The sequence below is a fragment of the Cupressus sempervirens genome, chromosome 3, assembly GCF_028749045.1.
Source record: "Cupressus sempervirens isolate cs-2001-9-10 chromosome 3, ASM2874904v1, whole genome shotgun sequence".
In the NCBI taxonomy this organism is placed as follows: domain Eukaryota; kingdom Viridiplantae; phylum Streptophyta; class Pinopsida; order Cupressales; family Cupressaceae; genus Cupressus; species Cupressus sempervirens.
The window spans coordinates 611,299,578-611,315,685 of record NC_143120.1 but is presented as its reverse complement, the minus strand read 5'-3'; the positions used below and the strand labels follow the sequence as shown (position 1 = coordinate 611,315,685).

The 16,108-nt window shown below is 41.5% G+C and overlaps 1 protein-coding gene across 1 annotated transcript in view; it reads left to right on the top strand.

Annotated features, from left to right (window-relative positions):
- Positions 1-467: 467 nt before the first annotated feature.
- Positions 468-16,108, top strand: part of LOC149568158 (P-loop containing nucleoside triphosphate hydrolases superfamily protein) — a 153,573-nt gene continuing 137,932 nt past the window's right edge. The window contains exons 1-2 of the mRNA XM_089821162.1: positions 468-755; positions 839-928. Coding sequence (XP_089677288.1) covers positions 629-755; positions 839-928 — 217 coding nt within the window. The 5' untranslated portion in view covers positions 468-628. The remainder of the gene's footprint in view (positions 756-838; positions 929-16,108) is intronic.

Sequence of the window (16,108 nt, the reverse complement as noted above, 5' to 3'; positions counted from 1 at the left end):
GAAAAGCCTAAGCTGGTGGAGCAATTTCTAGCCCCCCACCTTTTCCACCTGCTCAAATTTACACTCTAAAAAGTAGGGGTTGCTATTATTTAGGAGAATATTCTAATTAATCCTATAGCAAAACATTTTTTGATTTCATGGGACCACTCGCTCCATAAAAATAGATCCTATAGTCCCCCTCATAAGACCGCACCCTTATCACAATTATAATAGCAATCGATAAAAATACCATCTACAACGCAATAAAAAATCGCAGTTCAGTATTTTTGAGCTAGAAATTTATAAAAACAAAGCTGTGAGATGCTATTATTTAGAAGAAGATTCTAATTAATCCTATAGCAAAACATTTTTTGATTTCATGACCACCCACTTCATAAAAATAGATCCTATAGCCCCCTCATAGGACCACACCCTTATCACAACTATAATAGCGATTGATAAAAATTACCATATACAAGGGAATAAAAATTCGCAGTTCAGTATTTTTGAGTTGGAAATTTATAAAAACGAAGCTGTGAGAGGCGGGAAACTTCAAATACGAAAAAACACCGTTTGCTAAAACATGGGAGAGAAAGTTAGTTCTGCCTCGGTGATGTGGTTTTAGAGAGATTTTCTTAGCCATTTTTCTATGGAGAAAATATCAGTTCTTGTTCGTGTGAGGCCACTGGATAAGCAAGAATTATCAAAAGGAAGCGCTTGCAAAATTAAAGGAAACACAATATTCTTATCTCCTCAATCATCCAAGTTTGATTTCGGTATGCTTCCTTTATGCCCGCTTCCAGATACAGAGTCCCACAAATTTACTTTAATTATTTATTTATTGCTGTTGATGCCACAGACAGAGTCTTTGGGGAAGATTCAAAGACTTCAGAGATCTATGAGGCGCATACTAAAGATATTGTAGCGGCAGCTGTTCAAGGGTTCAATGGTACGAAAGTAGTTGTCATTTTGTTCAATTATGGTTAAATTGCTTATTTTCGTTTGAACTTATCAACATCACCAGAATGCTTTTGTAGGGACATAAACTAGGTCTGGTAGGTGGATAAACTAGACATGGTAGGTGGCACCTGTCTAGAATAAAGATTAGGATGCGCTAGGGGGAGCAAATAGGTACTTGAGGAAGAGCTCACGGGTGAAACAAGATGATAAGTGGTTCAACAAATGAGGTATTTACATAAAAGAATGCTTGAGTAACGCATACAACTGGGCACAGCAACTTGAGAAAAAAATGAATACTATATGAATGCACAAAAGATTAAACTTAAAATATTAATGATTAAGTAAAATTGTTGATGGTTCAGCTAAGAACTAGTACATTAGCATAGGAGTAAAATCAGAATGTGGACGATAACTAAGAAGAGTGATGCTGTCATTGTACTTTGGAACTGGTGGAGATGGAATGGTATTACATCATGGAGTGTGCAGCTTACAAAGATATTTGACAAATTACACCAAGATCTCAAATATGAGCTCCTTGAACAACCTATTTGAAGAAGAAAGGATAACAAAAATTATAGAAAATCCAACATACAAAAGGAAAGGGAGATCAAGTTTTTGACTCTCGTGCTTAAACTGTAAACATGTTACTGGCTCTTGATGGCTCCCATGACTTTTTGATGTTATTAAAAACATTTCATTCATGTTATTAAACACATTTCATTCATTCATTCATTCAATGTGATGAGCAGACATGCATATTTTATCCCGTTGGAACAGGCGAATTAGAGGAACACTTTATTACAGATCAGCAACATTGATGAATAACAAATTGCGGATACCAGACTGCATTTTGGAGTTATTTATCTACTGCATGCATCTAAGCCATTGGGTGAACTCTTTCAGGATTTTCAAAATGTGGGATGTAATATCCTTCCCTGATTTGAACTTTGACTTGTAGAAATTTAACTTAAGGAATATTGTCAAACACTTTGTATGCAAACTCATAAAGCTGATTTCCTCAATAAATTGCTTTCCAATGAGTAGATTTACGAACAACTATGAAGTGACATTAAAATGCATAATACACATCATAACATTTTCACAAACACTTGGCACAAATTCAACAATATATGAAAAATCTGGAAACTCTTTCAATCTGCTGATAAAGGGTGATTTTTAAATGTAGATGTGCACTTACAGCTGCAACAACTATTCAGACTTGTATTCAACAATTATTATGCAAAGTATCAAAATTTGACAGAAGAAACCTGGAATTAGTTGCCGTAGTATTTTGCAGATGTAGTCGGCAGCCTTTCAAACTTCTAATTAGCCGGAAAAACAATAAACTTGATACCAACACCGTTCACGCCGTACTGTAGCAAAATACTGTTCATGCCGACTGTAGCAAAATACTGTTCATGCAGCACTATAGCAATAACTAACTTCAGATCTGCACCTCAAACCTTTGTAAATTTCTTTATGCGAACGCCCCAAATGAAACCCAGTGTGTTTTCTGAAGTGAAAACACCATTGATCCTCCTGACTATGTCTTCCAACAACGAAGAGACTGCTAGCAAAGAGGGATTCTGTCCTCCAAGCCCGATAATCAGATATCCAGCAACATAACATTAATCTTCATCCAAGCATACAAAAAAAAAGCTCTTCCATTTTTTTTATAGTGTTCTCACAAGAGCTCAATCCTTCGTTTTCTCAATGTGGGATAAAACATAAACTCCTTTTATGTACCTTATGTCTCCAATGTGTTATAAAAATAAAGGGAACTCTTTTAATTTAAATATTTCCCACAAACTATAGTCTATGCATTAATAAAGTTAAATATTTAAATTTAACTTTATAAAATGGCTTTATCAATGCATAACAAATCTTATCAATGATAAATAAGTTTTCTTGTCGATTTTAAACAATTACCATCGACATACCACTGTGACTGAATGCCCGGCCATGTCCAAGATGACTTACTATAAATCGTAAGTATGCCCAAAGTTGCCTCAGAACCCCTCAGAAAGACCTGCAACTGAAACTGTCTAGTCCAAATGGCCTCTAAGCCCCTTTAATGTCCTAGTTAGCCTACGGGATTGTGGGGAAATAGGCTAACGACAACATCATGCTATGAATGCTAGAAAGGGGACATTACAGTCCGCCCTTCCCAAAATTGCTTGTCCTCAAGCAATTTCAGCTCTGGATGCTGCAATATCTGCTCATTTTCCCAAGTAGCATCTTTGACAGGTAGGTTCCTCCACTTCACTAGATACTCCCTGATAGTCCTCCTGCGAAGCACCCTCTCCCTGGAGTCAAGTATGGCCTCGGGAACCAAGATAAGCTTTCCCTCATCATCAAGAGGTGGCAATACTACTGAAGGCACCACATTGTGACCCAATGCCTTCTTAAGGCGTGACACATGGAACACATTATGCACTTTACTGTCTGCAGGCAACTCCAACTCATAAGCTACTTCGCCCACTCTCCTGATTACTTTGAACGGTCCATAGTAGCGTGGTTTCAATTTCTCTGCTCCACTCTTCTTGAGAGAGGACTGTCTATACGGTTGTAACATGAGGTACACCATATCTCCCACCTCAAAAGACCTCTCAACCCTGTGCTGATCAGCATATTGCTTCTGCTGATTTTGTGCTTTTTGCAAATTTTCCTTCAAGGATCGCATAATGTCCTGACACTCCTGCAAAGTATCCTTGGCCTTAGGCACCCTGCTGTCCCCAAATAACAAATCCAAAAAATTAGGAGCATCATACCCGTACAGTGCCATAAAAGGGGACATTTGAATAGACATATGGAAAGAGGTATTATAGCAATACTCCCCTAGATGTAGCCACTTCACCCAAGCCTTCTGCTCTCCTGCAATGTAGTTTCGAAGGTACCCCTCAACCCATTTGTTCACTATCTCTGTCTACCCATCAGTTTGGGGGTGGTAACAGGTACTCGGAGTGAGCTCTGTTCCACATAACTTGAACAACTCCTGCCAAAAGTGGCTCATAAATCTGCTGTCTCTATCACTGACTATGCTCCGTGGTATCCCATGTAGTCTGAATACCTCTCGAAAAAATAGTTCTGCTGTTTGTGCTACTGAATATGTAGACGAAATTGCAAAGAAATGTGCAAATTTCGTCAATCTGTCTACAACAACAAAGATACAATCCCGACCCTGTGCCTTGGGGAGGCCTGTGATAAAATCCATGGAAATGCTATCCCACTTCTTCTCTGGTATGGGTAGGGGCTGTAGTAAACCACCCGGAAAAGAATGTTCCTGTTTGTTCTGCTGACACACAGGGCATTCCCTAACAAACTGAAGCACCTCTGATTTGAGTCCTTTCCAAGTGAAGCGCTCTCTCACCTGCCGATATGTCTTAAAGAATCCGGGATGTCCTGCCGTTGGTGAATCATGAAATGCCCTCAAAATCTTCTGCTTCATAGCAGACCCGGGTACTAAATAAATCCTTTCCTTGTAGATGATCAGATCATTTACGACAGTGTATCGACTATCTTGAATAGCTCCCTCAATAATGCTAGATGCCCAACTATCCTTAGCATATTCTGCCAAGATCATCTCTCTCCAATCATCCATGACTATCCCAACAACAAGCAAATGAGGCCTTCTAGATAAAGCATCTGCAACAATATTTTTCTTCCCTTTGACATAGGCTATGTCGAAATCATAGGCCTGTAATTTACTCACCCATTTCTGTTGCCTGTCATTAAGGTCCTTCTGTCCAAGGAAATGTTTCAAGCTATTATGATCTGTTTTTACTGTGAACCGGCTTCCCACTAAGTACTGCCTGAACTTAGCTAGCGCGTGCATGATTGCTAGCATCTCTTTGTCGTAGATGCTGTAGGTTCTCTCCACACCTCGTAATTTTCTACTCTCATATGCGATGGGATGTTTGTCTTGCATGAGAATAGCTCCTATGCCCTCTCCCGAGGCATCACACTGCAGCTCAAAGGGCCTGGTGAAATCTGGAATGGCTAAAACAGGACATGTACTCATCAGCTCCTTAAACCTGTCAAAACAATCCTGAGCCCTCTCTGACCACTTGAAACTATCTTTCCGTGTCAAATCTGTAAGTGGTGCTGCTATCTGTGAAAATCCCTTCACAAATCTGCGGTAGAACCCACAAAGCTCGAGAAATCCCTTGAGTTGTGAAGTGTTCCTCGGTGGTGGCCAATCCAGAATGGCCCTGATCTTGTCTGGGTCAACCCGAACACTTCCTGCACTAATAATATGCCCTAGATAGAGCAACTCTGTCATCCCAAACTCACATTTACTCATCTTGGCATATAATGACTCCCTCTCTAGAATACTGAGCACTGTATCAATATGCTTCAAATGTTCCTCCCAAGTATGGCTGTATATCAGTATATCATCAAAAAATATCAACACAAACTTCCTCAACTGATCTCTGAACACTCTACTCATACAGGACTGGAAAATGGCAGGGGCATTTGTCAACCCAAAGGGCATGACTAAGAACTCAAAATGTCCATAGTGGCATCTAAAAGCTGTCTTCTCCACATCCACCTCTCTAACCCGTATCTGATGGTAGCCGGATCTCAAATCAATCTTGGAGAAGTAGCATGCACCATGCAATTCATCAATAAGCTCATTGATGCGCGGGATAGGGTATCGGTTCTTGATTGTCTTCTTGTTTAGCTCCCTATAATCAATGCACATCCTTATTGTACCATCCTTCTTCTTCACCAATACTACTGAAGAAGCGAAAGGACTTTTGCTTGGCCGTATGTGCCCCATATCAATCAACTCCTTAATTGCCTTTTCTATTTCATCCTTATATCTCTTCGGATGACGGTAAGGTGTGATGATAACTGGCTTAGCCCCTTCCTCTAATTCAATAACATGCTCGATTCCCCTATCCGGGGGTTTCCTTGGAGGTATCTCACCAAACACCTTAGTATGTTTGGTTATTATTTTTTGTACATTAGGTGGATACTCTTGTTTATGCTGCTCTGTCATCTCAGGCATTACTCTAAACTCTGCTGCTCACTGCACCTGATCATGTCTAAAGAAACTCTGCATCCGCTTGAGTGACACCACTCGAACTCTCCCATCTGACAAACCTCTGAGCACTATCTTCTTACCATTTGCCTCAAACCTCATTTCCATTTTCTCAAGGTTAAATGTAAACTCTACCAGAGACTTCATCCAGTTCATCCCAAGCACCATATCCTGATCACCAATGTTGACCACAAAGAAATCTCCTGTCATGTCATAATCTCCCAAACGAAGCTGCAAGTTGGAGATTTTTTTGGTACATTCAATTTTGAAGCCATCGGCAACCATCACCTTAAATCCCCTATGATCCTCTGTATGTAGCCCTCTGCGTGTCACAAACTTCTCATCAATGAAGTTATGTGTCGCCCCTGTATCAATGAGTGCCACAACTCTCTGTCCATCCAAGGTTCCCCTAACTCTGAAAGTGACGGCCTCCTGTATACTTGACAACTAAGCTATCGTGCTATCACCGCGTGCTTCCTCCTGTGAAGAACTATCATCATCTCCATCTGATTCAGATGATTGCTCTGAATCTCCATCTATTGACTCTTCTGAAATAACCCCAACGGATTATTGTCTCTTTTAGCACCAAAAACTCAAAACTTCAAGGGTTAGGTATTTCGTCAAACAGTTGGCAAACAAACAACTATACCGCTGAGAAGTAAGGACTGAGTAAGGAGATAATAAATCCACACAACTCAATAAAGCAAATCAGTGCCAAAGTGATAGATTTGCAACTTTCAGCATTTAGCAAGATAACTTGGCATTCCACCATGCAATGACAATCTTCTCTTATAATAGACTGAATGCAAATGACTTGGCACACCTTGAACCTCTACCCTAGAAATGCAAATGCAAGTGGAATCCTTTTTTTTGAATCACTTATACAGCTGGGTACAATGCAATGACATATGAACTCATCAAGCAATAGAAAATTGATAGAACTTGGACTTTGCTGTGAATAGCAGTGAGAGTGCTGTTGCAGTGGATGAAAATCGAACCCCTGGACTGCCTCTTGGCTGAACCTGCATATGGCACCAAAGATGCTTGAAAACTCCTGTGAAATTGTACTGCTGCCAACCCAGATGGTCTGGGATTCTAGACTGTAGTTTTATTTAATTTTTGTGACAATCAAAACTGCCAGACAGTCCACACCTGCGATTTTTAAAAGATGTTTCTGCCCTTGAAAAATGCTGACGAAAATGCCCTAAAATTATGGGGCAGCTACAGCAGGTACAAGGTCAATCAACAGTACAAATAATGCCCAGATTGGCTGCGAAATTAACTGGAAACCCTGCGATTTTAATATATTTTTTGTGCTGCTTCGAATAGTAACTAAATTGTATTAAATGGAGCACCTGGGTTCAAGGGGAGCAGCGCCCTAAATTGCAACCAAATCCGCTGCTCAAACAGTGATTTCCGAGCTGGTAACAATAGCTTAAATTGCCACTTCCGAGCCCCAATAATTACCTCAAAAACCCTTGCGACTCTACTTTGAAAAATCAGCATTTATGTATTTGAAACCCTAGTCGAATTAGGCAGGGATAGTCCCTGCGAATCTTGCTACAAAATCCTCTAACCCTTCTTGATGTCTTCTTCCTCTTCCAACGATGAAAAGCTGAGAATTACTGATTATGAATTTAAACTCCCAAACAATATGGAGTTATGAGTAAAAATGCGAGTCCAGGCCCTGGTACGGACTGTTCAGAAATTCACACTGAATGACCTCCGGATTTTGCTCACTGATTCTGCAAGAAGATGATGAACTCCAAACCCTTGCAAATAGCTTAATCCTCAAAAATCAATTCTCACAATGATCCTCCAAAATTGGCCTTAGGCCACAGATTCTGCCCTGATGAAATGACTGCAACGTCACCTCCAATCTGCAATAATTCAGATGATATTTCACATCCTCAAAATTGCGTACCAATTGAGAGTTTTCGTTCTCAATGGCCAGTTGTGACAATTGCAGAAACCCTAGGTTCCACAATGCACCTGTGATTAAATCCCAATCTGAAATCAAAAAAAGATAAAACAACTGCTTCCTACAAATGGAGCCCCCGGGGTGCCTATTTATTCTTTTCTTACCATCTTCTCCAGAGACTTCTAGAACATTTTTGATTTTATCTCTTAAGTGACTTTATAAAATATTTAATAATCCAAATCACTTTATTAAATTAATTAAATATAAAGTTATCTTTTAATATTTATTTATTTGATAACTTTATAAATAATTAACTTAATATCACTTATTTATTTAATTAAAATAATTAATTAGTCGTCCTTATAAAATATTCATTATTTTGGACAACCAGATTAATTAAATTAATTAAATCGAACTGTCACCAAAAATGGGGACATGACAGTCCGCCCTTCCTGAAATTGCTTGTCCCCAAGCAATGGCTGAACCATAAACCAATCAGTATGCCTGGATCCCAGATGTAAATCTGAATATTATCCCAACCCTCATCATACTCCCGTGGAGAAGTCATCAATACTAGTAGCTGAGAAACTGTACTCAATATCCAAACAACTGACAACTCTGATGAAATCATCTGAAAACCAACTGTAGATGACGGTGGAAGAAACCTTTTTGTAGAACTCAAGCCAACTGAAACATCGACTCGATCAAGACTCAAGTCCCTGTCATTTTGACACCTACACCCAGCTGCACTGTGGATATGACAACAACAATAGGTACCTAAGTCACTGCCATCAAAACCAATCTCTGATAAACTGCTCCGGGTGTGTCGATACTGCAGGCTGTGCAACTTGCAACTACTAATTCTATTTTCAAAAGACGGTGCCAATCCATCCCATAATAGATGGTAAGAAACTGGAGCTGATCTACACCTGCGTGAAATCAAATCTTCTATTTCTAGGTCAAAAGAAAAATGATGAGCGTACCCCATCGTACAATGCCGATAAGAACCCCCAAACTCTGCTGCTAGCTCATCATCACTGAACGGAAAATCAATAGATGGCTCCAATCTCAAATTTCGAGTAGTTGTAGGTTGATTAGGATCCTGTGCACTCCGCGCAACAAACCCCACCTCGAGATCCCTGTGAGGTAGCATAGTAGAGAGGACCACTATAATCTTCTCAACCAATCTGCGAATAACACCAATACCTTGGATGAGAACACCTTCTGTCACTTTATGCAAATCCAGATGAACATGTGCACTATCTAGCAAATATTCCATGAACGGTTCAGTGCAGTAAAAATTATACGAGGAAGCATCAATATACTCCCCTGCACACCACAACTGATCCTCCTGTAAGGGTGGCATACTCAACTGTACCACACTGTCATCTGTCTGAGAAGAATCAATTTGGAGACTCGGCCCCACTAGTATCTCGAACTCATTAGGCCCAGCTACTTCCACATCCTGAACATGTGTGTCAGTCCCAACAACGTGCTCCACAGTAGCAACTGCAGGAGTGTACTCACCACCATCCACCTCAATAGACAAATGAACTGGGTCTGGGGCTGGTTTTGACCGCAAATGCTCCAACTCCACGGTCACCTTCTTTAACTGAAACTGCGACTTCTGTAGATCTCGCAGTGTGTCCCCTAAAGCCTCAGTAGTCGCTATGAGCTCCTGGGAAAGCTCACTCACCTCCTCTTCACGCTCCAAGAGTGCCGTATAGGCTGTACTCCCCCACTCAACCAGGTGATCACGGTCGGCTACCAATCGTAAGTAATCCTGCTTCAAAATCCAGATAGCTTCACGTAAGGCATGAATCTCTGCCAAAGAAAAGTAACCACCGTTGGACTCATCTGTCATAGAAGTACCCCAACCAGTAGCAGCCAACAACTGACGAGCAGTATCAAAATGCTCACAAGCGATAGCAATGTCTCGCTCACTAACTTTCAACTGGCTAGTCACATGATGGCTCTGGCTAGACTGTCTCCTACAAACCTCTTCTAGTGCTCTGTCTAAAGGAGTATCCTCAAGGTTACTAGTTTCATCCATATTTTGCGAATCATCTCCAAAGTCCATATCAACATCCAGAGTGTCAAAATCTGTAGTACTGCTGTCTAACTTCTCTGTACCCAAAGAAGTTGTCAAGGAAGCTAGATCTTCAAAATTATCCATTTCATCCTCCTGGATGTCATCAAGGCCAATATGATCCTGGGACTCATCTGTACATACTGCCAAATATGAAAAATCTTCAACACCTTCCAACAAGAATGGTCGTCTGCATGTATGAACCAAACCCAACAACGGTGTATAAAGGCTAATACCAACATCGGTCAAGCTGCTGGCGCAAAGAAAGACAACACCGGGTATTCTGCTAATCAAGTCCATGATAGTACCCAAACAATCACTACTACCAAAAAGTGATAAAGGTCTCCAGTCAATTGAATCCCAAACGCCGATGAAACATTCTCGAGTCCATATTCGTAAACAAGAAACAGCTGGTAACTCAAGCAAACTCCTTACCTGAGTAATGTGACCAATACCAACTAACTCCACATACCTGTCTGACATTGTCCTCGTATCCTGGATGTGAATGCAAGATGAACTCGCAACATTATCAGCGACCACATAAGTTCCGCCTACTGCAGAAAACTGAGTATTAGGAGTGCAAGATGAAACTAAGCTTAGCTCCATGCCATGCTCATTCCCATGTCTCTCCCAGTCCCGTAATGCCAATGGAGTATTCATCCAAGAAGCTCGAATGTCCTCAAGCTCGCGAGAAAGCTTGTCAACTTCCTCCTCCTTCCTCCTCAAGGCATCTGAATAGTCTCTGACAAGTCTAAGAAGATGGTCACGATCTGATAGAAGATGTAAATAACTCAACTTCATCATTCCCATTCCTTCCCTAATCGCCCGTAAGTCAACACAAGAAGACTTCGCCTGAATTCCCTTGTGTCTACCCTGTAACTGAATCATCCGGATGTGATCCTCTATCATATCCCGCATCCTGTCATGATGAGATAATGAAGTCACAATACTATCTTCGCTCACCTTCAGCTGGCTGGACAAATCATGTGAGGTACTACCAGCTTCTACCTCATGTGACGAAGCATCTAACTGTGCCTGGTAGTCTCTCTCAGCAAAGTCATGAATGCTCAATGTCTGCTCATCTCCACCAGGTATCTCACCATCAACATCCTCATCATCATCTGAACCCTCTACACTGTAGTCTTTGCCTGTTGGAACCAAACCATCTTGAGTACCTGAGACATCACCCTTTGGCAACCTGTATACAACTGTCTCAACTTGAGTACCAAGTTGACAGTTACTATCCATCAGTGTAATATCCTTCACTTAATCCTGTGGTTGAACTGAAACCTCTGATTGGTTGCAAACTTGTTTCTCGAACTCCTCATTAAGGTTCCTAGTAACATCTCTTACTGTATGAGTCAATGCTTTGCCAGAAGATTTGCCAAATAGAAATCCAGTCGACTTATCCACCTTAGTTGGGTCAGACAGCCTGTCATTTATACGGTAGTGCTTAACCAACAGTTCAGACATGTTATGCCTTATTTTCCTAAGTTCATCTTGAATGTCTGAATAGCCATCTTTTCCACAATTTCAATTCTGGATATTGTGTCTATCAAATGTCCAGGATTGTGTCCTCGAAGACTTTGTGCTGTACCTGTCCATCTTGGTTGAAGTAGAGTGCTGATCACTCATGTAAGTCGGTTCTCACCCCACAGGATGGCAAGAAAACCACTCTGATACCACTGAAATAACCTCGACGGATTATTGTCTCTTTTAGCACCAAAAACTCAAAACTTCAAGGGTTAGGTATTTTGTCAAACAGTTGGCAAACAAACAACTATACTGCTGAGAAGTAAGGACTGAGTAAGGAGATAATAAATCCACACAACTCAATAAAGCAAATCAGTGCCAAAGTAATAGATTTGCAACTTTCAGCATTTAGCAAGATAACTTGGCATTCCACCATGCAATGACAATCTTCTCTTATAATAGATTGAATGCAAATGACTTGGCACACCTTGAACCTCTACCCTAGAAATGCAAATGCAAGTGGAATCCTTCTTTTTGAATCACTTATACAGCTGGGTACAATGCAATGACATATGAACTCATCAAGCAATAGAAAATTGATAGAACCTGGACTTTGCTATGAATAGCAGTGAGAGTGCTGTTGCAGTGGATGAAAATCGAACCCCTGGACTGCCTCTTGGCTGAACCTGCATATGGCACCAAAGATGCTTGAAAACTCCTGTGAAATTGTACTGCTGCCAACCTAGATGGTCTGGGATTCTAGACTGTAGTTTTATTTAATTTTTGTGATAGTCGAAATTGCCAGACAGTCCACACCTGCGATTTTTAAAAGATGTTTCTGCCCTTGAAAAATGTTGACGAAAATGCCCTAAAATTATGGGGCAGCTACAGCAGGTACAAGGTCAATCAACAGTACAAATAATGCCCAGATTGGTATTACAAGGTAATTGGTAAATACTTGCTTATTAATAACAGAGACCGAAAGGTCAATTTATACAAAAGGAAGAGACGATGTTTCCTTAGGAAATGATCGTAAAGAATAGAAACATTCTATTCCAGAGAAAGCAAAAAACGAAAGCAAACTAAAGCTAAAGATATTTACAAGATAACCATTAACTAATAATAGACGTCTTATCTATTATTGTAATACCCTCCCTTAATGGTTAATCTATCTAACACACCAAGCTGTCCTCTGAATTTGACTAACTTATCAGGACCAAGAGGCTTGGTGAGAATGTCTGCAGTCTGATCTGAGGTAGGAACATATTGCAGATCTATAGTCCAGTCTTCAACCAGTTGTCGTATGTAATGACAATGAACATCCACATGCTTGGTTCGTTCATGGAAGACTGGATTCCGTGCTAACTTGATAACGCCTTCGTTATCAACAAACAGACTAGTCGGTCCTGCTGGTGACATCTGCATATCCCCAAGCATTCGACGAAGCCAGACAACTTCACATCCTGCCTTAACAGTCCCTCTATATTCAGCCTCTGTAGAAGAGAGAGAAATTGCCTGCTGCTTCTTGCTGGTCCATGTGACTGCATCGGATCCCAAACTGAACACATATCCAGATGTTGACTTTTTATCATCAACAAAGCCTGCCCAATCTGAATCTGTGAACCCACTGAGTTTAGGATTAGAACTCCGAGAATACAGAAGTCCATAATCATAAGTGCCCTTCACATAACGAAGCACACGCTTTGCTGCCATCCAGTGATCAGCCTTAGGAGCTGTCATAAAGCATGAAATATAGCTCACTGCGAAGCTGATATCAGGCCTAGTAGCAGATAGGTAGATGAGGCTGCCTACTAGTTGCCTATACGTAGTATCATCAACGGAAGGAGAATCAGACTTGGCTGATAACTTGAGACCTTTCTCCATAGGTGTAGATGCAGGTTTGCAATCTTGCATTCGGAATTTGTCTAACAAGGCTCTGGCATATTTGGACTGAGAGATGAATATACCAGAAGACTGTTGCCAAACTTCAACACCTAAGCAATAATGCATGAGCCCAAGGTCAGTCATATCAAAAGACTGACATAAGTGTTGTTTGATTCCCTGAATCAAAGATGCCGAATTGCCAGTGATGATCAGATCATCCACATAGATAACCAGAAGGATGATGTCACTGTCAGTAGTCTTGATGTATAGATTTGAGTCTGAAGAACTCCTCTTGAAGCCTTGATCACTGAGGTACGTATCAATCTTGATGTACCATGCCCAAGGGGCCTGCTTGAAACCATAGAGAGCTTTTACCAATCTGAGAACCTGATGGTCTTTACCAGCAACCTTGAAACCAGGAGGCTGCGTCATGTAGACCTCTTCATGGAGATCACCATTCAGGAAAGCACTCTTTACGTCCATCTGATGGACCTTCCAGCCAAACTGTGCTGCCATGGCTAAGACTAATCTGATGGTGCTCATCTTTGCAGTAGGAGCAAAGGTTTCCTCATAATCAATGCCCTAACGCTGAGAAAAGCCCTTTGCCACTAAACGAGCTTTGTACTTATCCAAAGTACCATCTGATTTGTATTTGATTTTGTAGACCCATATGCAGCTAATGGGTTTCTTCCCTGGGGGAAGATCAGAAAGGACCCAAGTGTTGTTCTTCAGCAGGCTCTGGTGTTCAGATTGCATGGCCTGTTCCCACTCTGGAATTCCTTTAGCCTCGGAATATGTTTGAGGTTCAAACACACTGTGAATGTTGGCCATAAGAGCAAAGTTAACAGAATCTATAGTTTTGCTCTTTTTCCGAGTAGTTCTCCCATCAATGAGCTCATCATCATGAAGATCAGCAAGTGTCTTAGCCCACCACTTAGGCCGGAGAGGAGAATGACCAACAGTAGTACTAGGAGATGCTTGATCAGCAGGATCTTGATCAGAAGAATCTGGATCAAACTCAGGTGAAGCATCTTCAAAACGAGGTGATCCTGCAGGAGAAGCCGAAGGTGGCTGTACAGGTATCACTGGCAGGACTGGAGCTGTAGGAGCTACTGGAGCCCTCCCATCAGGTGGACCTAATGGAAGCCGAACTCCCAAATCATGAACTTGCATAGCCTGGTCTTCTGGATCAGGAACAGGAGAAACAAGCATGAATGGTCCTCGCTGCTCATCAAAGACTACATCGCGGCTGTATATGAGACGAGATGTCTCAACATCAATAAGGCGGTAGGCTTTGTGAAGACTGCTATATCCAGCAAGCATCAGTTTTTGACTCTTGGCATCCTACTTGGTGCGTGAAGCATGAGGGATCCAAACAAAAGCAAGAGAGCCAAAAACCTTCAGGTGACTGATTCTGGGCTTGCGACTTGACCAGGCCTCTTCCGGAGTTTTACCTTTGACCGCCACTGTGGGTGACCGGTTCAACAGATAAACTGCAGTGTTAACTGCTTCTGCCCAAAAACGCTTCGGAACATGTCTGTGTTCGAGCATGGAACGAGCCATCTCGGTGATTGTCCTGTTCCGACGTTCAACTACATTGTTCTGTTGTGGCGTGTGGGGTGTGGTGAATTGGCGTTGGATGCCATGTGTATCCAAGAAGCTGGAGAAAACATTAGAACAAAATTCCCCCCCATTGTCTGATCTAAGAGTAATAATAGATTTCCCAGACTCTTTTTCAACTAAGGGTTTAAACTTCTGAAATACAATAAATGCATCGGATTTTTTTTTAAGGAAATACACCCACATTTTTCTACTGAAATCATCTACAAACAACAGAAAATACTTGTACCCAAGAACAGAAGGAGTGGCCATAGGGCCGCAGATATCAACATGAACAAGCTGAAGTACTTGAGAAGCTCGCCAAGAATCGCCACTGGGGAAAGGTGTGCGATGTTGCTTCCCAGCCTGACATGTGTCACAAACTCCAAGGTGTTGGGTTTGAATCTCTGGCAAACCAAGAACAAGCTCATCTCGAGCAAGTTGTGAGAGATAATGCACATTTAAGTGCCCATATCACTGTTGCCAAAGTGTGCTGATGGAAGATTGCCGAGCAGCCATAGCTAAGTCCTGAGAATCACTAGAATCAGTAAGTCTGAAAAGACCATGATCCTCAAGACCAACTGCAACAGTAGACTTAGTCGCCCGATCAGTGATGGTGCATTGATGTGAATTGAAGGTGACTGCCAAGTGTGGAGAATGTCGCAGCAACTGACTGACCGAGAGTAGATTTAGTTCCATCCCTGGAACGTAGTACACATCAAGGAATATGAGCTTCCTCCCAACAGACTGAATTTGAATGTTGCCTTTACCAACAACTGTGTACTCTTCTCCACCACCAAAGATAACAGAATCTGAATAAGGCTGGTAGTCAGTAAACCAGTCTCTGCGGTGAGTGAAATGTCGAGAGGCACCTGAATCAATGTACCAGGCAGATGACTGTACATGATCTGCAGGTCTTTTAGCCATGAAGGCATAAAAGGCAGATTCCACCTGCTCAGTGTGCTCTGCACTGTTCGCTTTGGGTTGCGAACCTGATTGCTTAGACTGGGCAGCTAAGCATTTCCGACATGCAACCTTCATGTGACCATACTTGTGGCAATAGTTCCATTGAATGTTCTTCTTTTTGGTACCATCGGATGCTGGAGCAGAAGACTTCTGCTGAGATGGTTGCTGAAACTTGCCCTTATCCTTCTGA